General features: G+C 32.8%; 2 protein-coding genes across 5 annotated transcripts; one reads left to right on the top strand and one right to left on the bottom strand.

Moving 5' to 3' along the window:
• Positions 1-226: 226 nt before the first annotated feature.
• Ufsp1 (UFM1 specific peptidase 1) lies at positions 227-1,924 on the top strand. Of its 4 annotated transcripts, none has more exons than XM_011641421.3 (4): positions 227-371; positions 900-1,059; positions 1,148-1,318; positions 1,470-1,924. In XM_011641421.3, exons 2-4 carry the CDS (start codon positions 925-927, stop codon positions 1,827-1,829), a joined length of 666 nt encoding a protein of 221 aa, XP_011639723.2. In that variant the 5' UTR covers positions 227-371; positions 900-924; the 3' UTR covers positions 1,830-1,924. The 4 variants fall into 4 exon arrangements, with proteins under 4 accessions (XP_011639723.2, XP_011639722.2, XP_011639721.2 ...); XM_011641420.2 differs by having other exon boundaries at positions 328-554; XM_011641419.3 differs by having other exon boundaries at positions 328-623.
• On the bottom strand, positions 900-26,634 carry Dhc98D (Dynein heavy chain at 89D). Its single transcript, XM_089084818.1, has 53 exons — positions 26,473-26,634; positions 26,164-26,288; positions 25,991-26,069; positions 25,767-25,914; positions 25,195-25,446; positions 25,033-25,088; positions 24,500-24,733; positions 24,027-24,134; positions 23,543-23,847; positions 23,279-23,435; positions 22,802-23,065; positions 20,699-22,474; positions 20,287-20,474; positions 19,938-20,217; positions 19,553-19,797; positions 18,903-19,422; positions 18,350-18,780; positions 17,533-17,696; positions 17,026-17,373; positions 16,491-16,876; positions 16,141-16,278; positions 15,877-16,067; positions 15,542-15,717; positions 14,970-15,223; positions 14,001-14,528; positions 13,711-13,869; positions 13,362-13,622; positions 12,858-13,112; positions 12,411-12,666; positions 11,974-12,251; positions 11,509-11,773; positions 11,175-11,389; positions 10,910-11,098; positions 10,655-10,846; positions 10,041-10,495; positions 9,710-9,905; positions 9,372-9,588; positions 8,867-9,179; positions 8,364-8,658; positions 7,721-8,178; positions 7,107-7,387; positions 6,868-7,022; positions 5,939-6,691; positions 5,317-5,655; positions 4,936-5,137; positions 4,738-4,880; positions 4,505-4,666; positions 4,055-4,358; positions 3,471-3,682; positions 2,988-3,155; positions 2,699-2,878; positions 2,444-2,590; positions 900-2,268 (listed from the first exon to the last, which is right to left on the bottom strand). The coding sequence occupies exons 2-53, from the start codon at positions 26,253-26,255 to the stop codon at positions 2,122-2,124; spliced, it is 14,517 nt and encodes a 4,838-aa protein (XP_088940944.1). The 5' UTR covers positions 26,256-26,288; positions 26,473-26,634; the 3' UTR covers positions 900-2,121.
• Between the last annotated feature and the right edge of the window lie 241 nt (positions 26,635-26,875).

Raw genomic sequence — 26,875 nt, 5'->3', positions numbered from 1 at the left:
CTCTCTAGTTCGCCTCACTCGCCGTCTCTCTCTCTCTCTCTCTCCCTCGTTCCTTCTCTCTTCCTCTCCCAGTCCGTTTCCCTTCTATCGTTGCACGCTCTCGTGCACCTCAATCATTTTGCTACGAAATCCCACTGCCCGTTCTACCGATCGGTGCTTAGCCATGCCTAGCGCTCGCCCTCGTTAGTTAACCTTGAGTTAATTAACCCCCCGCGCGAACCACTGGAGAAGCCCGAGGACGGAATATCGAGGATTCAATCGCGAATATCGAAACTCGCGCGTCTATCCCCCTCTCTCATCGTTCTGCATTCACGATTAAATCCCCTTGCACAATCACGCAACGCGAAAGCGTCGTTCAGCATATTGACAGGGTGACGCTCGCGATTCGCTTTTCATTAGATTCCGTATTGATTCCTAATTAATAATAAATGGAAAGCCGATAGTTCGATCATTTTCAACGTGCTTCTGTTTTTGTGAGACCAAACGAAAAAATAGTTTTAATTTAGTATCTGATTTGTGGATTTCTCGTGTTGGTGGATGCGCGTATAGGTTAGGTAACGGCCAGTTGACAGCAGTGAAGTTAGGCGATGTTTATCAGCGGGAAATAAAAAACCTATTTATAAGTGATTTATAATATAAATACTTTATGATCATCCTAATTATGGATTATTTAATATTCTGACTTTTATTTGTTTGTATAAATTTATTAAAAAGTTATTAATGAATAGTAATAGTGTCAATAAATATAATTTGTTATAAATGTGATATGTCTCAATTATGAGTTAATATATAAATTGTCAATTAATAATAAATTTCTAAGTATTAAATTTATTAATTACTAAGATCAATAATTATTTAATAGATATATTCTTATCTATGTAATTATTGTATTTATCTAGGCTTTTCTAATGACAAGTGAGAAGAATGACAGTTAATTATTCTCATAATTTATTGAAAAACGTTCACGAAAATTTAGCATTACCAGACAATGGTGAAACATTCTTAGTTCAAGGAGATTATGAATATTGGCACTATGGTTGCGATGGTTTCAATGACCGGGTGATTGTCCTTAATTAACAATAACCAGTTAGAATTTTACATGATTTTAAATTTCATTAAAATAAATATACAATTCATATCTATTCAGGGTTGGGGATGTGGATATAGGACATTACAAACCATCTGTTCATGGATTATAAATAATGAAAATTTAAAAAAAAATGTTCCAAGCATTAATGAAATACAAGAGACTCTCGTTGCGGTGGAGGATAAAGACAAAACTTTTATTGGGTCAAGAGAATGGATAGGAAGTTTTGAAGTAAGCTTTGGTTTAATTTCCTTACACACACACACACACACACACACACACACACACACACACACACACACACACACACACACACACACACACACACACACACACACACACCAGTTTTAAATAAGGATTGATGTTTTCAAATATTTTATAGGTATCCATTGTTTTAAATCAATTGTATGAAATTCTTAGCAAAATAATCCATGTCTCCAGTGGAAAGGAGTTGATTAATCAAATGGATAACATTAAAAAGCATTTCGAACAATTTGGCAGTCCAATCATGATGGGTGGAGATATGGACTGTTCTAGCAAGTGTATTGTAGGATTACATATTAATAATGGAAGTGTGTATTTGCTAATTGTAGATCCACATTTTGTTGGAAAAGCCAAAAATTCGGAGCACTTAAAAAGAGATCGATGGGTGAAGTGGCAAAATCTGAATAACTTCGTCGATAGTTCATTTTATAACCTATGTTTGCCTCAGCTCAAATGTCGAGGATTGGATAATAAATAATATCAAATATATTATTTATACAAAATAATGAGTATCTATTTTTTGGAAATTATAATTTTATATTTAGTTGATATTAAAAAGAATCAAATATCCAATAGTTTTTGTCTTTTCTTCCTCTATTTTATTTTTGTATGATATAGAATTCAGAGAATTATTATCATGGCTCTTAAGATTATGGCAATCAAAAATAGCTTAATGGTTGTTAGCTTTTATATTACAAGTATAATTAATAGTAAGTCTATTAATACATGAATTACTGAAGACTGTAGCAGTTCTTGAACTTTTTACTATTTCAATCTGTATTTAACACTAGACAAACACCCTGAAGTATCCAATGCGAAATATGTTCCGGAGTCGCTAAATCTGCTTCAAACACTAAACCAACACCGAGAGTATTTCGTCGATTCAATGTGATATATACTGGAGTTTTAAACGTATTCTGTAACAATAATATTCATTTATAAATTATTCATATTATTTTATCAATTTCCGGAATTTTCCCACAAAAATTGAAAATTACTTGGAAACATGGATGGCTATTTGAATTAGAAAATTCGATTAGAAAATTTCGATTAGAAAATTTTTTTAAGAAAAAATATCAACAGAGGAACTACCTGTAACTTCAGTCTATGAACTTCAGTAGGTATGATAGTTAATATTGGCAGCTTTTCTATCAGAACTTTCGGATGTGATCTTTTTAAACGACGCTCCTCGATGTCCCATCTAGCGCCTTCCAAATATAATCCATACACGTAACATCCCTGTTTAAAATAATGTAATAAAATAAAATATGGATGGCAAAGTATATTACTATGTGATTCTAATAGAACGCATCGTAAGATGAAATAACCAATATCGCTAGAAATCACCTGATCAGGTCTTTCTTCTACCTCGTCAGGTCTAGAGAACTTGGACACCGTTGTGTAAACAACGGAATGATCGAGGGGCCAATTGTTTTTGCGGCAAGCCATTTGCACTAAAGCCGCCAGATAAGTTTCCGGAACATGCAATCCGGACAACCAGAGCACCACGGGTTCGTTCGCACCGGACTAACGGGAGAACAAAGCGAAGAAATTTATTAATCACTACATTAAAGTAAATACGCAGAATCGCGGAGAAATAATTGCGATAATTTCGTGAGGTTTCGTTCAATCGTACCCAATTTGTATATTGGTCTATCCTCTTCTGAAAGTGGTCCATCCAGCCGGCGAGATTCTTTCGCGTGTCTGGTGCCAATTTCGCCCATTCTTTGGGTAGACTACCATTATAAAGTGCCACGGAAATGTTCTCCAACACTGCGTCCATCTCAATTTCGCCGGCGATCGCCTACAATTAAAGCTATGCATCATTTCATTTTGAATATCAGATGCATTTCTAATTTGATAAACTTGGCAGACAGTCTCTGGCGGAACTAAAGAAGTGGATTTAAGTGTTGCAATAAAAAATGCAAAAAAAAGTGAAAATCATAAATACATCAGGAGAAATCCAAAACTCGTTTTTTTTTTGAGAATCTATAATATAAAATAATTAAAATAATTTTAATAAATTAAAATTTGATGTAAAAATTTAGATAAAAGATGTATCTTATGCAAGATCGTTAAATTTATGTACGATGGATTGAGAGTATTCTGATTTATTAACCTTCCTCAGTTGGTTCAACGTTCTCGTAATCGTTTCTATCAATTTGTTGAATCTCTCCAATTCTTGAAATAGAACGATCGCGGTCGGTGTCACGGCCACGCCAAAATTTATCTTGACCTTATTAATATCGTATGGCGCAGGTATCTTGGTCAAGACCTCTTTCGCTACATTATCGATGAATTCATCCTTGCTGACGCCGACAATGTCCTCGACTAGAAGTTCAACATGTTGTTATGTAAAACATAATTTATCGAAAAATAAATTTGTTAATGTAATTTTTTATCTAACTAACTTTTAAATAGCTAAACTTTTAAATAGCTTTAATAAAATTAAGAATTTGTTATTGTCGAATATGATTTAGATCTTTTATGGATAAAATAAAGATATATAACTCTTTATTAGTTTGAATTGTTTAATACTTAACTAAATCTATTTTAAACTTTGCAAATTCAGTTCTTACTTTGAAAATTTATATCTCAGTGCATTTGAGAATGTCTTAATTTTGTTGTTGTGTGATTGAATTAATTGGTTTTTTAAAAATAATATTTGATAAGATGAAGCAAAATACGATAATGTAGTCGCACCAGTTTGCGGTTGAATTTCAATGAGATGTCTCCACATTCCCTTAACCGCCTTCGTGAAATATCCAATCTCGGCGTTTGGATGCAACCCAAACACCTCCGGGCTATTTATCAGCGGAAGCTCTTGAATGAATCTCAAGTAATCATTACGATCTCCCTCCGGCGGTATCACATAGTCGACCGTTTCGTCTTTGTAAAAATGAAATGGCTGAAACTCGTCGAAGAGAAAATCACCGAAATATTCATCCATGTACGTGTGCGAGACGCGACGATCGTAACTGTCAATCACTCTTCCGCCATACATCACCTAATTATTTTCGATCATAAAACACGATGAAATGTGTTGAAAATTTACGTCGAGAAAATGAATGATAATAAAAAAACCATTAAATATTTAAATCAAATAAAATCTTAAAACAGATTTAAATCACAGAGAGAGAATTCAGAACGTACTTCGCCAATTAAATACTTGAGACTATTCCACGGTACGCTAGATTCCTTTGTTGCCAGTGCCTTTGTCAAATAAGTGTCCAAGATGCTAATACACACATTAAAGTCTGACTCGTTGAAATCGTACTGTACGTTCCATCCAATTTTGTCATACTTTCTTCTCTCCTACAATGTTGAGAATCCTTTATCAAAATTTCTCGGAAAATCAAATGCATGATCACGTTAAATTCGCTTGCCTGAATAACTGCATGATAAAATGCTAGAACGTAAATTAAATGCTTGTAAAGAGGATGAGGGCAACTTTCCAAGAGCTGCGGTCGCATTTTGAAATATGTGTTCTGCAAGTTTAGCTTCAATCCACTCGGCGGTTCCGTCACCACTAGAAACGAGCATCGTCATTCGATAAATGCAGCTATCACATATTTTTGCTGTACCTTTTAGAGATTGTTGGAGTATTCCGATTGGAAAATTAGGAGTAAGTTCTGTGGTAAGCCATAAGCGAAAATCAGGATGAGGCTTCTCCATGTTCTCCACGATTTTTTCTAAATCCTTTATGAAAGATAACAGCAAATGGCAGTTTTGCAACATCAGCCATTGGCCTCTCGTCATTGCTGCTTCCAATAATTCCATCGCGATCTATTATACAAATAATAATAATAATAATAATAATCTTTATAAATTAAATGTTTTCAAGACGCAAGAAATTAAATATTGTCATTTTCAAAATGCATTGAATTATTCATTGTTATTGGGTCAATCGGGTCAATCTTTATGCCAAACGTAAATTTTATCCAATTATGTATTTTTTATCTCACCTTGTCTTGATTCTGACCCAATGAACAATGTATGAATTTTCCTCCGCCGTAGCCGTATCGATCAGCTAACTTCATTAAATCCGACGTGGGATCCGAACCCGGACTCAGAATGAAGATTACAGGCATAGTGGATGTACTCTCCTCGAAAATCATATCAAAACTCATGTAAGGCGGCGTGATATATTGTTCATCCATAATCTCAGTAATGTAATTAGTAATGCCGCAATAAACGCGATCCACGCGAAAACAGCGCATCAGCATTAGCTTCTCGAATGATGTCAATCGCATGCTATAGTCACATGGAAGTTCTTCCGATTCTGGCGAATCCGAGTCGTACCACTGAAATGAATAATTAATTATTCCGCATTCTAAAATAATTCTTGTTTTTCTCATAAAATATAATGACTTAATTCAAAATTTATTTGAAATTTCTTTCTTTCTTATCTGGAAAATTTCTTGTGTGTGAAATTTTTAAAATGTTATGAAATAATTAATAACAATAAATATTTTTTATATCTGAATTTGTGAAAGAGAATAAAAATATTTTTAAATATTAAAATTATTATTTTTCAAATTTTGTGCTAAAATATAAAAATTATTCAAATAAGTACCATATTTTTACCTTCTTCCATTCATCCTCGTGGTCTCGTAATTCTTCTGGAAGCTGTCCAAACTTCTCTGGGAAATCACTTGCCAATTTGAGAACATCTTCCCAACCTGATAATGACAACCACTCGATGGGATTCGATTTTGATGATTTTTCCAGAGTTACACTGCCCTTGGCGAAGAAATCCAGCTGTTTTTGATTCACATTGCCCATACTTTGCTCTATTTTTAAACAAATTTGTAAGGAAAAGAGCAGCTTATGCCGCGCAAAAATGCCAGTGCAGACATAATTATAGACATTCTTTGTCAACATCGGAATTATGTTTTCCAGTCGTTTGGCAAGCACTGGATCTGGCAGCGATCTCTTCAGCGAGTGAATGAACACTTCGACATAGCTGATCAAAGAATATTGATACATAGCGTTCACAGTAGCCATGTCAATCAATACGGAGAACAGAATTGCACCTCGTTGTGCCACCGGACGATAATTTTCGCGAAGTTTATTTATGTCGGCTGAAGTAATCTCCGCGAGCGACAGCTTGGTCTTCATCTCGTTGACGCTTGACGTGATGTTCTCCAGAGTCTCAATCAGTTCGATATTATCCAGCATGCTGCCTTGGTTCGTAGCGATCTCACGTAGAAGATTATCTTTCAATTGCTGCAACAAATTCTTGTTTTCGCTCGTCTCCATGATCAGTGTTTCACGTTGCTCCTCGATATCCGGTTTTTCGGTTTTTACCACAACTGATAGAAGTTGATTTTCTAAACACTAGAGAGAAACATTTTGTGAGAATTTATTATGTGAAAGTTGAATTCGGGATATCTATATTCGTAATAATTGTTAAGCTACCGAAAGATTATTACTTTTTTAATAAAATGCAATTTTATATATATATATATAACAATTTACAATCAATAATCATAGAATATCAACAATTCACTCACTGCTGTGGTAACCGTATAATTGATGACGACTGCCTTAGCATACAAATCAGAATCTAACATTGGATTGGTCATTTTCGTTGTCAAATATATTCGAAATTGTGGATCATAATCTATCTCTTTGTCGCCGACAATAACGAAAGTTCGTCCCGCTACAGCTACGGATCAATAGTCAGAATAATTTTTTTATTTTTACAAATTACGATTATACCGATTAAGAAATTTTTATTTTCATAACTTACTCTGAATATTTTTCGATAAAACGTTATCCAAAATATGATCGACCTCGTCGGCATCTTGAACAAGCACAGGTAGGCCATATTTAATCGCCAATTCAATTTGCTTCAAGAAATCCGCATCAGTGTAGGAGAGTATTTTCAGATACTTTTTCTGTTCTTTCTTCTTAATCCAATTCAACGCTTGTTGTTGAGGATCGATACAAAGCGGAAATCTGGATGCTTTCATAGTCAGTATGCCATTTTGCACAGATAGTTCATCTGGAGGGAGACCTTCTGAATTCCACCTTCAAATTATAAATGTCATAAATATTAAAGATGCTAGACTTTATTGCATTGCCAGATTATATAAATGTAGCTGTTAGAAAAAAATAGAAGAAATCATTCAGTTTCATTTGCAAATGATTGTTAAAATGTTTTTGCATAACATTAAAAAAATTTTTTTAAATTCTGGTATTCTAAAATTTTAATTTTAACTGATATAAAATAAAAATTGTAAAATATTGTAAAACACTTTTATTTATTTAATTATATCTTTTAATTTTGTGATGTAATATATAGTAATATGTAGTATATAGTTGTATATCTATTTTATAATCAAATGCGGCAGTCTCATTTACTTGCTGATTTCAACATCGTCGCTCAGTTGTGTTTCAAGTTTGAAAAGCTTTGATAATGGCAACTCCTTATCTAGAATGCTTCTCTGCCAGTCATTGTACATCTCATTTCTGAACTCATATGAAAAGGGTCCGCTGTAAGCCAGAAATGCTGCTCCGAGCAAGCAATTTCCGGTGATTTTCTCCATGTCATCTTGAAGAATCTCCAGATCCTTCTGCCATCGTTCATTCTCGGAAGTCAATCCAGAGATAAGCTTATCGGCAGCGAAGAAATGTCGTTGCAACAAGTCCATTTCGTCCTGAAGATTCTGTCGCTCGGCCATCGCGGCATCGTATTTCGCATTTAACTCTTGGATCATTTTCTCCAGTCGCTTTAATTCCCGTTCTTCCTTTTCTATCGCACGCCTAGCTTTTTCGGATTCTTCTTCGAGTTCCTGAACTCTGTCGATCTTTGGCTTTACCTGAAATTGCAAATTAAAAACAAATTATTAGCGTGAGAATTAACATAAAATTTTTATCTATTAAAAAATAATCGTGACAAGAGGTAAATTATTAAACAACAAAAAATAAAAAAGAATAAGGGAGGGATAAACATAGTTTAAATAAAAATTAGTAAATGAATTGTCGACTAAAATTTTATGAATACCTCTCTATAAACAGTACAATAATCCAGAACAGCAAGCACGAATTTGTATAAACCGTATCCCGCTTTGCTGATGACCTGCATTTGATCCAACTTGTCCGTCTTCTTCAAATGCGCCCGTACCGCTTGCTGCTGCTTCAGAGTGATCTGATCACAATTCATCTCCTGCAAGTTCTTCAAGAAAAATGGATCACTCATCATGCCCTTCGCTCCCTTCCAGGATATGTCCTTGACACCTCGGAGAATCGCGACGCATTCCGAAACAATCTGTACCGGTTCAGGTGGAGTGGCAAAAGATCTGAATTGATAATTAATTAATTATTTAGCAAGTTTGAAATTTGATAGTATCTTTAGTTAAAATTCTTGTTCTTTTTTTTTAATTTTCTCTTGAAATTAGATATTTTGATAAATATGTCTTAGAAAGGTAATTTGAACAGATAATTTTATACATCAAATTTATGATATATAGATAAAGAAATAACAATAGTTAAATCAAAATAATAAACCTTATCTCAGTAATATCTGCTTTATCAAGTTCGCTCAATGCTTGTTTGGCCGCATCGAGAGCCGGTTGAGCCTCCGCTAAAACCAGCTTAGCTTCTCTTTGTTCCTTAGCAATTATTTTCTTCTTATCCTCGATTTCTTTCCTCTTTTCTTCGCTTAAATTCTTCTTCTCCATCACTATGTCTGTGCTCTCACCAATGGATGCGAGCAACTTTTCGCAACTTTTCGTTTGAGCATTCACTTTGATTATTTGCATGTCTAAAGCTTTATTCAACTCTGTCAAGGTTACCGAGGCTTCCGTAATCTTCTGTAATCCTTTCAAAAAATTATACTTATTACGTAAACATATAAAACTTTGCTTAGAAAGATTTTTTTTAAATGGAAAAAAAGCGAGACATAAACGAGATAATATTTAATAAAATATTATTAAATTTACTGACATTATACATTGTTAATAAAATGTTGTTAATAAAATAAAAAATATATGTAAAAAAGAAAATTAATTACCTCCGGAAAGACGGGTGCAGCGCGAATTTATGAAATTTTTCTTTTCCAAGAGTAGTTTTAGATAAGTATTGATAAAATCCAAGAAATGTCTCGGCGTGACGTAATTTCGTCTCCTCAGTTTCTTCGCAAAGTTCACAGTGTATTGCAACACAGATGTATGGACGTACACGATATGTTTTACAATTGTTTCCTTATATTCTTGCGGCACAATTGGATTCTGGGAAAAAAAAGAATTCCTCATTTTCTATTTAAATGTTTCTTTACTATGCTATCCTTTAAAAAAATGATACTTATTACGTAAATAAACATATAAAACTTTGCTTAGAAAGATTACTTACATCTCTGAGAAGAACATTTGCCACTGCCGCTAAAGCCTGCTGTGGCCACGGAAACATCCAATCTATGGTAGTGTTGTTGATCAAACCGGGGTAATTACGACACCGTATCCGCAAAGCGTCGCCCGATGGACTCATTGCCAATGCTATTCGCAAATTCGCGATGCACGTTTTGATAAAATACGACCAGACACTCTTCCTAGAATCAAAGATATGCATAATAAAAACTAATATATTCTTATTTCGAGCTAATATATTTTTATTTCGTATTTAATTAAAGATGAAAAATTCAAGAACAAAGTGAAAAAGAATTATGTGAACTATGTCGACTCACTTTGAGACATCAAAACCTGCTTTAATCGCTGCATCTCTGCAAGAAGTGACGATTATGTCCTTCTCTTCATCGTTGAAGAGAGTCGGTACGAAGCCCGTCGTTAGCATGCTATTCACCAGCTCAAGGAAACTCTCATTCTTGATATGAGTAGATGTGAACATAAACACAACCTTCTTGTTTTCTATGCCGACCATATTGTACAGATTCTTGATGTCTTCGCGGAAGAACGATTCATTATATCCGCGACTTAGAGCAATCTGAAAGACCTGATAACCAGCGGCAAAGGATGCTAACTTTATCACAGATTTTTTGCCACTGCCACCAGTACCGATGACCAGCACGTGGCCACGATGCATCCGAAGTGCACGATGCACTCTGGTCAGATGTTCAAGTGCGTCATTGAAGAGAACCATATGCAGCTTAATCCTGTTTTTCTCGTTGTACTCTTCAAAAATCTGTGAACAATGTAAAAAATTTTTTTTAAACTTATACTTTTAATTTTCATCTTAATTGTAGAAATGATGACATTAATTGAGTAGTATTAAGAATTAAATATTGATATAACATAAAAAGATAACGTTTAAAGTTTAAAAAGATAACGTTTTTTAATAAACCTCTAAAAATAAGCTGTAAACTGCTTCATAATCCAGCAAATCTTCGTAAAATCTAGGTTCAGCCTCGTTACAGGCATTTCTGAAATCACCGTAGAGCATCGGGTCTCTTAAACTATATTGAACCACTTCAGGTTCTATCTCCCAATAATTCCGTATCTTTTCATTCAGTTGTTCGATTACCCAATTCTGATCCTGAAACGGCGAAGCTGTTCAAAGATGAAACTTTAATTCTCAAGAAAGAAAGAAGTATATTACTTGCGCATTAACGAGACGATCGCATATAACTCTGGTAATCTCGTTTCTCCAAAGCCTAACAAATTGCTTTACATCCGGGAAAAAGTTAGGATAACTCTGAAGTAATCCAGCCATAATTCTTGAGAGATCTCGCATATTAAAAATGTAGTGAAATTTGGACGGTGTTGGTAATAGTTTCTTCCTAACTATCTGAATAGCATTACATTCTTGATATATAACTCATTTCAAATTGAAGAAACCATGCCGCAATGCATAACGAAATTACCTCGTAAAGTTCCAACATCAATCGTATGAGTCCGCTTACAATAGATTGAACTGCCTCCGAAAACGATTGCAGATGACCGGACAAGATGCTCGTATAAATGTAATTGAGAGTCTCATTCGATGGGAAAGTTACGTTATAAATCGAGAACATTGAAATAAATCGCGGATCGATTTCATTTCTATCGCCACCGGGTTCTCTCATGGCTGCTAAATAATCTACGTAAAAAATATATTCAAAACGTATTAACGTGATTAAAACCTGTAATTTTATTAATGTAGTACATTAAAAAAATTACGTTTCTAAAAAGAGAAAATGTTACGTTCAAGATACTCACAAATATCTCTCATATATTTCCAATTTAAATTACGTCCACGATCGTAAAAACCACCTCTCTCAAACAGCAATTTAAGAAACGCGATAGGCTGTTGAGTTCCGTAAGTATCCACGATCGGCATATTCATATCGTCGATAAAAATTATTAATTTCTTCCCAGGTGGTGCCCCAAATATATCTCTCGATCTTTTCTCCACTGCTGATTCAATATTTTTTTGTACGTCAAGTGAGGTGGTTCTCGAGGAGAAGTTAATTAAGAGCTGTTCCTACTCGACATTACAATAAATTATTAATAAATTAATAATTAATAAAATTAATAAAATTAATAAAATTTTTTTGAATTTTATATTATACTTTTTTTTCTATAAGTATTATATTATTTTAAAATTATTTAAAAAAACGCAATAATTAATAGTAATCAGTAATAAACTCATCTTTTATTTTATTTTGCTTTTATATTACTTACATATTTTTCAGGATTCAAATTTCTTAGAAATTCGTGAATAATGGCCGTTTTCGACGTGCCAGTTTCTCCGACTAACAATACAGGTCTCTGTAGATTGTTCATGAGATTTACGAACCACGTGATACGCAGCGTATCGACTGTCTGTACTAAAATGTCCGAGAAATTCTTCTCTCTGTCATGAAGATACTGTGGTACCAACCATTTCAACGCCATCCAACTCTTTTTCTTGATGTCCAATACGTAATCATACATGGTCGGAAAAGATGCAGGTATGTATCCTGACGTAACAAATGCGCATTTTTATTTTTTAATTTAACGACCACATGAAAGAAGTGACATATAAATCAGTATATTAAAATAAATGATAATCTAAATTAATTCTTGCCATTCGTTCGTTTATCATGTTTTATTAAAATATTTAATTTTATTAAACTTACTAGCAGTTGCTAACTTAGCAGGTGTATCTCGCGTTCGCATACGTCCACATATATTCTTTATGTATTTATCAAAATTGGGCCGTTCTTCGTCTAGAATAGATGCACCGAACGACCAATAGCATGCTTGAATACACATCGCTTCCCAGAGTTCCTCTTTCGTTACCATCACACTGACCTTTTCTTCTAACTTTTTTCTTGCCAACTTGTCTTCCAGCAAGAATAGCAAACCCTCGAACACATAGCAGAACTGAGTTACCTTCAGGAAAATATTACACAAAATATTAGAAAATACTATAAAATACGATAGAAAAATGAATGAACAGGTTAAAAAAGTAAATTTTAAGATATCTAATTAAGCAAATATAACTTTTATTCTTATTTTTTGCAAATTTTAATCGTCACGATAATTACAACTGTCCGTAAATCGATAGTCAATCTAATGGTTACCATATTGAGTTCAGTTTGTGGTATGATCGTTCGAAGTGGCTTGATTGCCTGAAGGCCTAACATTCCTTCGGTAATGAATTTAAGTGAGTTGACCACATATTTCTTGCACATTCTCTGAAGAAAATCTTGATCAACTTCACTTTTGGCTTCTATCCACTTGTTCAAGTATGGTTGATAGCCCAGATTCTTCGGGTCAACATAGACCATACCTGCTCTTGAAACTGTCGCAGGTGAAGCATATTGCAAGTCACCTACCTTTGTGACAAAGGCAATTGTTTGAAAATGTTTCAACTTTTTTAATAAATTTATTAACTTTGTATTTCTGTTTTTATCATGATTTAGAATTTAGAATTTAATTCAGAATTAATTTATCAATTCGCAGTCAGATTGTTTATGCTATTATTTTTCATAAAAACATTGATTGAAATGTTCTTTTACCTAAATATTAAATTAATTTTTCTAAAACTTAAATTGAGCTTTTTACAGTATAATAGTTGATTAAACCTCGAAGAGCAGGCTGCAATAATTCTGTAGTTTGATCCTTTCATGATTGGCCAGAGTCAATAATTTATTGTCATCCATTACCGAGTTCATGTTTTCGATCCATAATGCATCGACATCACCATCGAGAAGTATGTATCTTCGCTCGTCCTTGTCGGAATCCAATGGTCGGTTAATTTCGCGAAAGATATTACTCAGAATCCCATCCGACCACTCGCGTGTCGTAAGTTCGAGCGTTCCATATAATTCGACGACGGTGTAAGCCTTGATCAATTCAACAAAATTATAATTGTATAAAAAAATAACTTTATTATAAAAATTAATAAATAAATTAATATTTATGATTAATTACCTTAGGATTTAAAATGTGTAGTTTGATGAGTTTACCAAGATGTGTATGTGCTCTGCAGAGTGTTTCGATGATCACTGTCTTACCACCACCAGTGGGACCGATGACCATTGTCGAATGTCTAGTCATCATCACTTCATATAATTGAATGACTTTATCGACCTGTGAACAGAAAATATACATCATTATTGTCTCATTATTTTAATCTGAAATTTCGCAACTTAGATAGTTAAATACAGAATACAGAAATGTATATTGCGATGCGCTAGAATAATTTTAAAAATACTATTTACTTGCTCAGGTATAATGATATAGCCATGTTCTTTTAAAACCGTTTCAACTGCTTCATTAAAATCTGGATAGGACACCTTGGGACAATCCAAATCGGGGAAGAGATCCCGAATCAGACCCAGGAAGAGTGGTACGTCGTCAGAAATAAATTTAGACAAGTTCATATCTCTGAGAGCTCTCATCAGCACAACGTTCTCAGGTAAATCATCGGAAGTTCTCTTCAGGTGACCGGCCATATTGAGCACAGATTTGAGAGCTCGTAAGCCAAAGTCGTAGTGCGTTTGCTTGCTCAGCTGCTCGTTCGCCATCTTGTAGAGAACCGTCATTTTCTTCGCGAGCAATTTTGCCGTCAGGAAACCGGCGCTGAACAGCTTAATCTGGCAGATTAATTCGCTGTCCGGCACTACGCAAACCACTGGTCTAAAGAAGGTTTTAACTGACTCCGGTAACTCCGTACGACCGGCATATCCAGGATTCATAGTGATGAAGATCCCTACTTTCGAGTCCAATACAATATCTTGGTCCTCAAACTTTTGGAAAATATTTTTGTTATTGTAGAATATAATAGAAAAATAGTAAATATGATATATATAACGTAGTACAAATAGAAATTTATATGTAATATTTATTTATATTTATTAAATTAACAAAAAAATTAATATATTGCTAATCATTAATCACTAATATTTTAAAAATCAAGAATAACATAGGCTTAAAAGAGTAAAATTAAAAAAAAATTATATAAAAAATATAATCTGAGTTGCTGCATTAAATAATTTGAATAATCTCTATAATATTAAACACAGATTAAAGACAAATTAGAGAGCTTTTCTAAATATTCTCTCTTTGTTAAAATTATTTTATATTAATTCATAAATAATTTCTTATATGATTATGGTTGTAAATGACTTGTGTTATTTTTAATACTTTGTTTTTCTAGTTTTAATGTTTATGTGAAGATGAATTAATACCATGAATTTTTGAGCTTTAACTTGTAGCGCGGAACGTATAGTCTGCAGTTGTGTCGAGATAACAGAGAGAACAGATCTGTCGATACGATTGAACTCATCAAAACATCCCCATGCTCCACACTGAGCAAGACCACTCAGAGTCTTTCCGATCGTTATGTAGTCCATTCCCTCTCCACAATTAGTCACGATACATAAAAGCCCCAGAGCTTTTGCTAAATCTTTGACTGTTTCAGTTTTTCCCGTTCCAGTGGGACCTTAGTGTTAAAAATCAAGAAGACTCATGTGTAAATTGTCTTATGTAAATTATTAATAATCATTAAATAATTAAAACAAACGCAAATTAAATCAAATTTGCACCGATATCGTCAAATCGTACAATATTTTAATCTTTTTAATGTATTTTTATGTTTCTGATTATAATATAGTTTTTAAATTTATTTATCATTAATTTATCATGTGACTATCACGCACGCACGCACGCACGCACACACACGATCAATCAAGAGAAGCTATACTTGTACTTAATTCATATTCGAAATTGCAATATAACCAGGTGCATATGCTTCACATACCAGCCGGTGCACCACCTAAGTGCATCGAGAGGGCTTGTGTCATCGTAAGATATATCCTATCCGTCAAAGGGGTAATAACCAATCTACCATTAAGACCCATATACTCATAACCATATTCGAATGTGCCTGTACATTGGTTCATCCATACATTGTCCAGATCGTGAACCCAGTAAAATCTATAAGTATAAAATCAAATTAATAATTTTAAAAGTATAAAAATTCTATTCAAATATTATGTATTTTTTCTATAAAATTATTAAGATCATTGAAATTGTATCGTCTTATATTTACAATTTATCTACAGTTTATATAAAAACTATTAAAAAAATAATAACCTCAATTGGCTCTCCCATTCGAATTCCGTAGGATCCACAATGCTGTCCCTAACAAAGCTCTCAATAATGTCACGAATATGCACGTCAATAGTTAAAACCATGTCAATCTTCTTCCTATCATTATTCGTAAGCATTTCCGTACCCATCAATGTCATGACTTCGTCTAATTGATCATTGAGTTGTTGTAAATACTAAAATAAATAAAATAAATATTTTATTTAAACAATAAGTGACCAAATATTATTCATAATCTGCGTGCATTACTTCTTTCATTGCGCGTTTATTCCCTTTGGATATTTTGTCAAAAACATTCTCGACTTCTGCAGTCCACCATATTTGATTAGCTGTGAGAACCATCATTCCTTGAAACTCAAGTATCCATTGTGTTCTTGGTCTTCGCACCTATATTTATAACTGTAGCTTTATTGTTTTTGTTATATATTAAATTGTGAAGATTATAACATATAATTTAATAAATCAACAAAAATATTTTTTATCAATTATTATACGTCTAAAAAAAAATTCTGTTTTTATTAGAAAACTTAACGCATAAAGAATTACAGCAATATTTATAAGAAATGAAATGTAATAATTTGATATAATTTGATATAAACCTTGCCGTAATTGTAAACCGCTTTCTTTGTCAAATATCGATTTGATCTTTTCATTTCCTCAACAGCGAGATTCATCCAAATTTCGACCTGATCTTCCGTGGATACGGGATTCTTGAATTCCATAATTTCTCCTTCGCAGGATTTAAGGGCCATAGCTACCAATCTATCTGTGTCACTTAATATCAATATGAACTTATCGAGATTATCAAATATTTTTCCTACATGTTCCTGAATTGCCATAGGATTGCCAAGAATGCTTAGCAGTTCATCGTCGCTAATAAAATTGAATCTCGGGAACATAATGCGCTTGTTATACAAGTATTCCGTCAAAGATTTTTGACACTTCTCGAGGGCGGCTATCATGACTTCAAACTCGTTCTTTCGACCTAAATCATTAACAGATAAACAATCGTTCAAAACATAATTTATTTATTTTCTAGTTTTTTTTAATTTATCATTTTTATATTTTATAAGAAATATATTTATATATTTCTTTGATTTTATTTAAAATGCAGATCGACTTTTTATTTAATACCATAAATCATGCAACATTCTAAGACATTAAGCCTCTTCGATGTATCTGTCATGATTTTTCGGTAGGCTTGATCGACATTATCGAATCTTTTTGTTTCGTCTGGCAGCTGAAGACGGATGTCACCGCCCATAAAGATGCCCTCGAGATACAGCCACTTTCGCTGAAAGTCCACCCACACCTCCAAAACTTCGAAGATTGTATGCATCGTGTGTTCCCATTTTTGAACGACATTGAGGAATGGTCCGACGAATTGCGAAGCTGCCATACTGTGCACGGTCAGCATGTTGTCTTCGAGTACTGAATTCAATTCGTCGAGTGGTCCAAGAATAAAGCCACGATCTTCTGTACCTGAAGAATGTAATCAGAAATCATAGGATTACATTTTACTTGGAAGAAATTAATCCTTTATTTTCATGATTAATGAATATATAATTAAATCCTTATCTGCTTAAATCTCATCTGTTTTTGTATTTATTTATTAATTAGCTTCAAGTTTTGGATGAATACCTTTGTAATGTTTTACCACATTGAGTACCATGGACTTCCATACTTCCGCTAATTCTTTCACGCCTCTTTCTATTGCAAGTTCTTTTACAGCGGTCATTACAATGTCTTGTACGATATCTTGATATTTTTCTAACTCCATAGCAAACATATTTTCTAAAGTAAATCTGGAATAAAATCCATTATTTATTATATATTTATGTACTCAAAATAAATGAATAATATTGAGAAGCTTACCCCTCTATGGTAAAAAATTTTTCTTTCGCCATATTTATATTGCTTAAAGAGTCTATGTATAATTAATTATATTTTCACAAGATAAATATCAAATTATTTGCACTTGAATGAGTTTATACTAGTTAACGATTATGTCTCTCGCTATAATCTATAAAAACATAAAAAAAATATATAAAAACATATTTAATAAAAAGAAATTAAAAAATATGCAATATATACTTATTCATTTAACTGAAAATTATATGTAGATTCCATATAATAATTCTTCTAAAACGTAATTTACATATTCTAATGTTAATATTTATGATATAATAAATATATTAAAATATATTCTAAATTCGTAAATATTGTACTTAATATAATTACATACGAATAAAAATAATACAGATAAAATAAAGATTTTAATAAAAAATACAAAAAAAATGTTCGCAGAGTTATCGCAATTTATACATAATAATAATTTAATTATCTTCTATGCTTATATATTGTCTCTATATTATTCTTTTCGTAAATTGTAGTCTATTAAATTCATTTCTCTCGCACACATAATTATCACTCGTTTAATTATTGATCGTCCGCACACCTGTCTGGGTATATATCAAAATATTGTCCGGTCCTTTTCATCAAATCTTGCCAATGTCTCTCGCGTATAGCCTCATTTTTCAGTTCGATGAAGAGCGACACCGAGTTTTTGAAATTCTTCATGTTGGTCTCCAGTGCATGGCCGATATTCATACTCTTGATAGACTTTGGCAGTAGTCGGAACTCTCTTAGGAAGTGTTCCATACCCTCGATAAGCTGCTGAGGATTCAAGTTCACCCATAGAGTCTTCGCCCAAATCTCTCGCGCGCTTCTCTGCTGTTTGTAGAGATTGTACAACACTTCCATGTCCTCGTATTCCATTTTGATCTTGAGGAGAGTTGAATAGTCGGTAGACGGTAAGCTAAATAAGTCTTCTAACTTTATCAGATTCAGTCGTCTTTCCTCGTACTTGTTGATCAACTTATCATATTCCTGGAAATAAAAATGAAGAAGTCTCCTGTTCTTATTATTTAAAACACGTTTAAATTTCAGACAATTTGTTTCTTTTTCTAGAAGAATAAATTGTAAAATCTATCTTCTTTATTTTTACGTACATCCATTTTTTTTAGTCCTAATTCCAAATCGTCCCCGATGCTTCCGGGACCGTGTGCCTCAAAATCTTCGGCGAACGTCGCGATTTCAGCCAAAAACTGCTCGATCTGATCTTTAGTCACTTCGGAAAATTTATCGTTGGTGCTTTCCAGGGTTGAGATTCTGTAGAGCGCTCCGAGATACAAAGACTCCCAGTCGCGTTGTAATTTGTATGCCATCTCTTCATCGGACGGGGGAAAAACAATTCCATGGGTACGCATAGTTTGAAAACATTCTTGATAACCGAGATATTGCACCTCAGTTCGAATTGCCATGTTTTTCACGTCGGTGATCGCCTGCATGATCTTCGTGAAACGATCCAATCCAGTAACCACGAATTCAATTTCGCTGCGAAAAATGTCGATTTGAGTTTTCAATTGACTCATAGCTAACACGGTATCGGACAGAAGATAATTCCCTAAAACCTGCTTCCATTCCTTTGCTTGATTCTCGATGCTTGATAAAAGCGGTTTCAAGTTGAGCCTTTGGAAAGAAAAAATAAATTCATGTATTACGCATTTTAGATTTTTACTAATACTCTTCTCATTAAAAAATATATAAGATTTGTTTATTTGTACACAATCGAAATATTAAATTATTGATGTTACTTTACCGTACACTATTTATGTCGAAATAAGGCGACATATCTTCGAGGTCTTCCAGAATGCTTTCATAAAACGTGAACTTTTCATCGTATTGTAGAAGTGTAGGTTTCGTCGACGCGAATTTCTCGCAAACTGAATTTTTGTCAAATGACCATAAATTACTATATTTTTTCCACCTATGTAGATATCGCCAGCATTCCATTGAGATTCTGTATGCCGTGTCCTGAACTACTTTCACCAATTCGTTAATTATCTGCCATAATTTGATATCTTACATTTTTACATATTACAAGATAAATTTAATTAAACATGTTTAATATCAAATTATTATTTATTATTATTTTATTACTATTATAAAATTTAATAAATGTAAATTCGTAAACTTTACTCAACTCGAATACTCATCACATCTTCGAAAAAACTGAAAGTAACTAAAGCTTCTGAAAATTCTTTTTTTTGTGGTTTGCATTCTAAGCAAGTTCCATTCATCCACCTAGAAAATTCTTTAAGTTTTTCAAGTAGATCTCGTATATCATGACAAATGGTGTTATAGATCTCGTTGGGTGACGGACGTAATATTACTTCAGATGTTATTAATAATGCGTCTACTTGAAAGATCGGCTTGGTGCCGTTTAACATTTTATTTAAAACTTCCATGTTTCTTGCCATACATCTAGAAAATAAATTCAACATTTTCTGTTCTAATTGTATTATAATTTTTATTAATAAAAAAGAGACATACATAATAAAGGCAGCAAAAATTTTCTTCTCATATTTTTCATATAAGAGCTGCATGGCTGGACTTGCTCCAGTAGAAGTGCCTAATACCAAACTTTCTAATTTCACAAGCATTGGACTAATTGAATGATAAGTCTTTAACATCGATGACACTAGTTCGGATCGTTGATTTTTTATTTCTATAAAATAACTCTAAAAAAAGAATTAGATGTTACATTTTATTTAAAACAATGCTATTTTTTAAAAAAACAATTTGCAATAAGACTAAAAATATCTGTTATTTATAAAAATTTTGCACTTAAAAACAATTATCTAAAAAGAAATGTGTTAGAATTTAATTATATTTTTCAAGAGAAAATATAGTTTTATATTAAATATATAATTATATTAAAAAATAAAAATTTATAACGCAATACCTTGCATGACAAGAGATCTTCTGATTCAGTGATTTCCATCTTCGTAGAAAACAGATGATATGATTGCAATTCAGATTCTATTCGACTATCGAGCTCTTTCTTTATCTGATTGATTTGATCGACGATGGAATTTAAATTTTTAAGTATTCTATGACAAGCGGCCGCATAATCCGAAATGCTTAGGGAATTCCAATTGAATCGCGTCAATCCAGGTTGAATGTTCTTCTCAACGTCCTGCAAAGTCTGCTTCAACAGTTGTGTATCTGCCCTGTCCAACGTATCCAGAATGTTGTTATACTGATCGATCATCTTCGTGATGGCATCGATATCCGCTCTGAGTCTATTTTTTTGAATACCGATGTCTCTGATAGTCGTGGGTAATTCAAAACCAAGTTGCTCCATTAGTTCTGCCTCTCTGATCACCTCGAATACTTCCCAATCGAAGTTGACTTGAAAGCGCAGCTGACACTCCTCCAAAATGGTGTCGCTCATAAATTCCGGACGTGATTGATGCATGGAAATAACCCTAGATCCTGCGGCATCGGGACTTATTTTCGCCCTGAATTTTGATATTATACCATCTACCTTCGTCAAGGATTCCTGTGGAATCGACAGGACGGAACCCATATCTTTGCCCTTTGTTTTCAAATGAAGATCCTTCGCGGCTTGCTCTTCAGCGGAGAAAATTAAGGCTGAAGGATCCCGTTCTACTCGAACTACTTTTAGCACACTCTTCTTCATGATGGTATTCACCGTCAGCAGCGCCTTATCGAGCCACGCATTGAATTTCGCTTCTTCGAATTCCTTCAGTTGCTTCGCAAGATCGTAGTACTGTTTAAACGCAAGGAGTTTCACCGGGCTGTGCTTCAGCTCGCGCACTTCCTGAAAAATCAGCACTGGCTTGCGCAGTCTGTGGAATAGCTGCTTCACCCAGAAGATCGCTCCCGCCATCGGCGGATGATACGTCAACAACGGTGGATTCCGCTTGCCACGTTGATATATGTTTTCCACAATATTGATCTCCTTGCTAAACTGCTGCATGATGACATCGAACTTCCGGAGTAACTGGCTTTGAATCGCGGCACGGGTCTTCATATTCTTAAACTTGAGCAACATCTCCAGCGAATTCTCAGCACTAATTAACACCGTGAAGCACTCATCGATGTAGAACTTGGCCTGATCTTCCAGGAACATCACTTGCTCGTAGAACCACGTCATCAATACCTCCCAGTTCTCCTTGTTGAACGCATTGAAAATGTCAAAATCAGCCCCCTCAATCGGCACTATCAGGGCATCTACTCGTTTTATCACTGTGTCTATCTGCGCCGGATCATTTATGATGGACTTCAGATCGGGTCCAAAGATATTGTAGAAGTCTTGCAAGACACCGGTAATCTTGTGGAGATCGCTACACACCTCGGCGATGTACTCCGTGTTCTGGAAAAGACGCTTCTGATCAAATTCCCAGCGAGCTTCTTTCCCCGACAGTTCAATGTCAAGCCTGGTCTTAAAATACGATTGTTTCCACTGCTTTAGCATCGCGTTGGCATCACTTGTCTTCTTCAGAATTTCTTCCAGAGGTTTCTTAAACAGCAAAACGATCGCTAAATTTTGTTTAACATTCTCGCAGAGCTGCCATGATATCCGTTCCATCAATAGCGTTATCTTCTCTTCGTGACAATAATAACTCGATAACACCCATAGCATTCGTAATCCTTCCATCAGTGAGGGAATGCATTCCGTTATAGATTCAAATGAATCCGACTCAGTAATCAACTGCGATATTAATAAATAATTAATATTATCAAAATATTTGCATAAATTTTTCAATCTATTTTTTCAGCATTTATTTTGCACATTATATTTTATAACTATTTACTCATGTAACGTTTAAAAAATAATATTATATTTTTATTTTTAAATTGTAATTCACGAAAAGCTTTCCAAAAAGCTTCAAATATTTGTTGTAACTCAAAAGCTAAAAATATTTAAATATTTTTTAAAATATTTCACAAATTGATTCAATAATGTATCGAAAAGTTATCTCAAATTTTAATATCGTACATTATTAAAATAAATAATTATTAAAATTTTTATAATTACCTTGAAATACCTTAGCAGAGTTTGAATAAATTTATTATTATCTCTGGCTTCAGCATAGTGCTTCCAAAGTTCGATTTCATAATAATGGAAACTGGAGGCGATTGGCGAGACTGCTTGTTCCAGAAGAGCAAGAATCCTCTTAATGACAGGCAATTTTAATTGTTCAATCAATATTGTTAATCCAGTTTCGCAATCCTGCCAGTATTGATACTCCGCTATTGGCCCCTTCCCCGGAGGTGTTTTGCTCTCGTACGATTCTATTATCTAAATAATAATAAAGTAAAATGCTGTAATATATGATAACAATTAAAAGTCCTCAATTTTTACAATTAAATAATTTTAATTATATTTACAATATATATTAAATACTGACATGTGTTATATTCATCCAACATTTTTAAGATTGATAATTTAAGATACCATATGTATATTATAATCCAGATTATAATTATACGAAAAAAAAAGATAGTAAATTACCTTTTGTATATGTTTTTCCCACGACACAGCTATTTCTTCCATTTGTTCAACAATATCCTTATTTTTTAATAACATATCGTCTGTTATTGCAGGGTCATTCAATTCTGGAATTTTCGGCATAGTCAGCAAAATATCGCCTTCGACATGTTCCAACGTCCTATATTATCAAAATCAAAAATAAAACTATTAGTACAAAAGAAAAAATTCATTGTTAAAAATAAATATAATATTTATTAATCTTTAATATAAAAAAATAAGACTAACCACTCCGTTTTTTCGATTAATTTGTCTAGATAATCTAAAATATCTTTCTTGATCTGTTCGTTCACTGGTAGTTTTTCTGTTTCCTTTAAACTAACCGATTTGCTAGATTTGGATTCCGAAACAGACGGTTCGGATCTCTTATCAAATCTTTTTAAAGACTTTAATTTTTGACTTTTTGAATCTTCATCCTGTAAAGTGGTTACGGAAATTGTTTCTTCATTGTCTCCCTTTCCTTTTGTGTCCAAATTCTGTCTGGATACTAAAGTAGATCCTGTTACGAACTGGGATGATCTCATCAATGATTCCTTTAATAAAAAATAAAAATATTGAAATTTATTTTTTTATTATTGACTGAATTATGCTAAATTATATTTATGTGCGTGTCTTATGTGATTTTTTTATTACAATTTTTAAAATAGGTAATATTTTATTTTTATCCAAATGTTGAATAATTATGCATATATTATTTTCTCTCAGTACTCACTGTTTCTACGTCTATCTTTTTTCGTTTTTCATTATCTATTTTCTTCGTTTGGAAATGCCCACGAGTATCCGACCTTCTAAATTGATTTTCCACTAATGGTTTAAATACCTAATATTTCATTTTTTACGTATTATTGTTATATATTAATTTTAAATAAAGTGTTTATCTAACACAACATATTAATAATTCTTAATTTTATAACATTAAGATATGTGGTATAGTATTTGCTAATTTTTTTTTTGTGTTAAGATAAAAATAATTTTTATATTCCCTCAATTAATATATACAAAAAATGTATATAAAAAAATTTTTTAATTTACAATGCCGATGACGTATAAAAAACGATAGCTTTAAATGCACAGCATTATAGTTTGCTAGGATAAGTTGCAGTTTCTAAAAGATTAACATTAATATAATAACCAGTGAAAAAACCGTTACTAAAATGAATTCCAATTACATTGAACAGAGCTTACGTTGACTAATATTCTATTCAAAGAGGCCAAGAAGTTGCTATTAAGCGAGCCAACCACTATGTAATTCGTAATTTCATTGAGGCACTCTTCGTAAGTATCGAAGGAAGGTATACCCTCATCGCTCGTGCGCATAAAATAGAAGAACGTGACGTCCTGTAGATCGGTTCTACTGCTGTCTATTTGACCACATATCATGTGAAGCACCGGTACCTGACGGACTTTCTCTACCATTTTCTGCAATCGCCATAGATCACATTGTTCACGATCGATTACTCAATATCGGTACGCGGTTCAAATCGCTTTTCTAAAACTTCTAAAACTAATAACTGAAGAGAAAGATAACGAATCAATTAAATTAAAATTAACTACCAACAGTGAAATTAAACCAAAGGCTAATGATTAGCCAAGATTAGATTTCTCTTTTCTTAGCAAAAAGTTAATTTGTATTCTTACGTGCAGAATTAATCATTTCAAATAATAACAAAAACCGTAGATATTGTTATATTAATTTACGCATTGTTTAACGAAATAACCTTAGTCAGAACATATTTATCCTCTTCTCCAGGCGGTGGTGCAATAATGAAACTGTCTAAAAAAATTAATTATTTCTACTGTGATTATTTGCTATTATTGCTACTATGATGAATAGTTTTAAAGTGAATGAAATCTGTATAAAATTATAAAATGTAGCTGACCAGTAGGTGAGCTTTTAAAATCTCTCTTTTTTCTAGTATAAAAATCACCACTGCCATCCTCCTCTCCACCATCTTCGTCCTCTTCTTCCTCTTCACTAGATTGTATACTGGGAGTATGCAATGTGTTAGTACTCATTGCCGTATGATTAACAATTGGAGTAGTATCTACTTTGCTGCCTTTAGCTTTACCCCTTCTTTTCTTTATGGGTTTTTTATCTTTCTTCTTGTCGTCATCGTCGCGTTTTTCTTTTCCTAGTTATCAAAAATGTTGCTATTTACATTTATCTTTTCTGAATAACATTCATGAAAATATCATGAAAAATATATTAATTTTAAGAAATTACTTGTATTTTAAAATTTATGTATGAAAATAGGAAAAATAAGAAATTAATATTATGATGCTAGTTAATTTATATTAAATCATATTTAAAATGTTCAATTATGGGAAATATTATACATGTAATGCTATTTTTTAGATATTGTGCAATTTTAAAAATCATTAATTTTATCATCAAAGGAATGTCTGATAAATCCAATATACTTTCTCTCTATAAAAATACATTTTGTCTTACTTTCTTCCCATACTGAGACTTCCTCCTCAAATACTTCACTGATATAAGTTTTATAGAAAAAAATCAGCTTCTTTTCTAGATCTGTCTCGCCATACAAGTCTAGTATGAGAAAGTTAAACAATTTGTCCTCAAAATATCGATTATTCGCCTAATAATTAAAAATAATAAATATTAATCTTAATTATTTTTTTTAAATAAGTACAAGATCGACAAAGATTAATTACATTAATAAGTTTATTGAAAAGATGCTCCTGATCTGTCAGTCTGAGAAACTTCAAAACTCGATCGCAAATCCATCTTATTCTGTTTAGATAAAATACCATTTTAATAAATCGATAACAAGCTTTATATCGATAACAAATATTAATACTATTTTATCAATTAACAATATACATACCGATAGTCCATATGTGATATATCATGATCTATATCACTTTCCCATTCATCTTCTTCCTTCTTTTCATCATTTTCATTAATACTTTCTTCCATATTTACGTAAATTATGAATAAATTCTAAAATTCCTACATTTAATTAATTTCCTTTAACATTTTATTAATTCTTTAAGAATAAATCATGTTAAAATGTATAATAACCTTATCTCTCACTTCGAAATAACAGAATCATACTTCACGTTTGCTTTTTCCATGTTTTACATAGATAATGTTTCAAAATATAATTTGGTAAAGTTGATATTGTTTTACTTACGATTATAACTAATTGGAGGTAAAAGAATTATTATGTGGATAACTATTCTTTAGTAATGCTTTTCAACATGATTGACTCGTCTTTGAAAAATACTGCACGGTGGGTACATGACGCAATAACGTCGTCGTGTTGTCATGGTGAATAAACAACTTTTCCATATAAATGTATGTACAGGGGGGGGGGATTTATTGATTATATAATATAATTCACATTGTATAATATAATTCACAAGATAGATTACAAGATAGATTTACCTAAAAAGAATTATAATATATATGATTCTGGGGTTAGACAAACAACAAAATATTTATTATATTACATCTATATCTTCCTGTACTCACATACTGAATGTAACATACATTGTTACATATACACACTGTTCTTTATATATGCAAAATACCGT

This window comes from Pogonomyrmex barbatus, unplaced genomic scaffold (genome assembly GCF_055798465.1).
Source record: "Pogonomyrmex barbatus isolate J1 unplaced genomic scaffold, ASM5579846v1 scaffold9, whole genome shotgun sequence".
NCBI lineage: Eukaryota > Metazoa > Arthropoda > Insecta > Hymenoptera > Formicidae > Pogonomyrmex > Pogonomyrmex barbatus.
The sequence above is the reverse complement of the archived record's forward strand: the minus strand, read 5'-3'. Positions and strand labels throughout refer to the sequence as shown.

What these genes read in the sequence shown, in the direction of transcription:
- Ufsp1 (XM_011641421.3), top strand. Translation starts at nt 925, where the DNA reads ATGACAGTTAATTATTCTCATAATTTATTGAAAAACGTTCACGAAAAT. An exon ending in GCGATGGTTTCAATGACCGG is followed by an intron (nt 1,060 to 1,147) that starts GTGATTGTCCTT and finishes ATATCTATTCAG; the next exon opens with GGTTGGGGATGTGGATATAG. An exon ending in AATGGATAGGAAGTTTTGAA is followed by an intron (nt 1,319 to 1,469) that starts GTAAGCTTTGGT and finishes AATATTTTATAG; the next exon opens with GTATCCATTGTTTTAAATCA.
- Dhc98D (XM_089084818.1), bottom strand. Translation starts at nt 26,255, where the DNA reads ATGGAAGAAAGTATTAATGAAAATGATGAAAAGAAGGAAGAAGATGAA. An exon ending in TGGGTCAGAATCAAGACAAG is followed by an intron (nt 5,138 to 5,316) that starts GTGAGATAAAAA and finishes TTTGTATAATAG; the next exon opens with ATCGCGATGGAATTATTGGA. An exon ending in TGAAATTCAACCGCAAACTG is followed by an intron (nt 3,683 to 4,054) that starts GTGCGACTACAT and finishes TTGAACTTCTAG; the next exon opens with TCGAGGACATTGTCGGCGTC.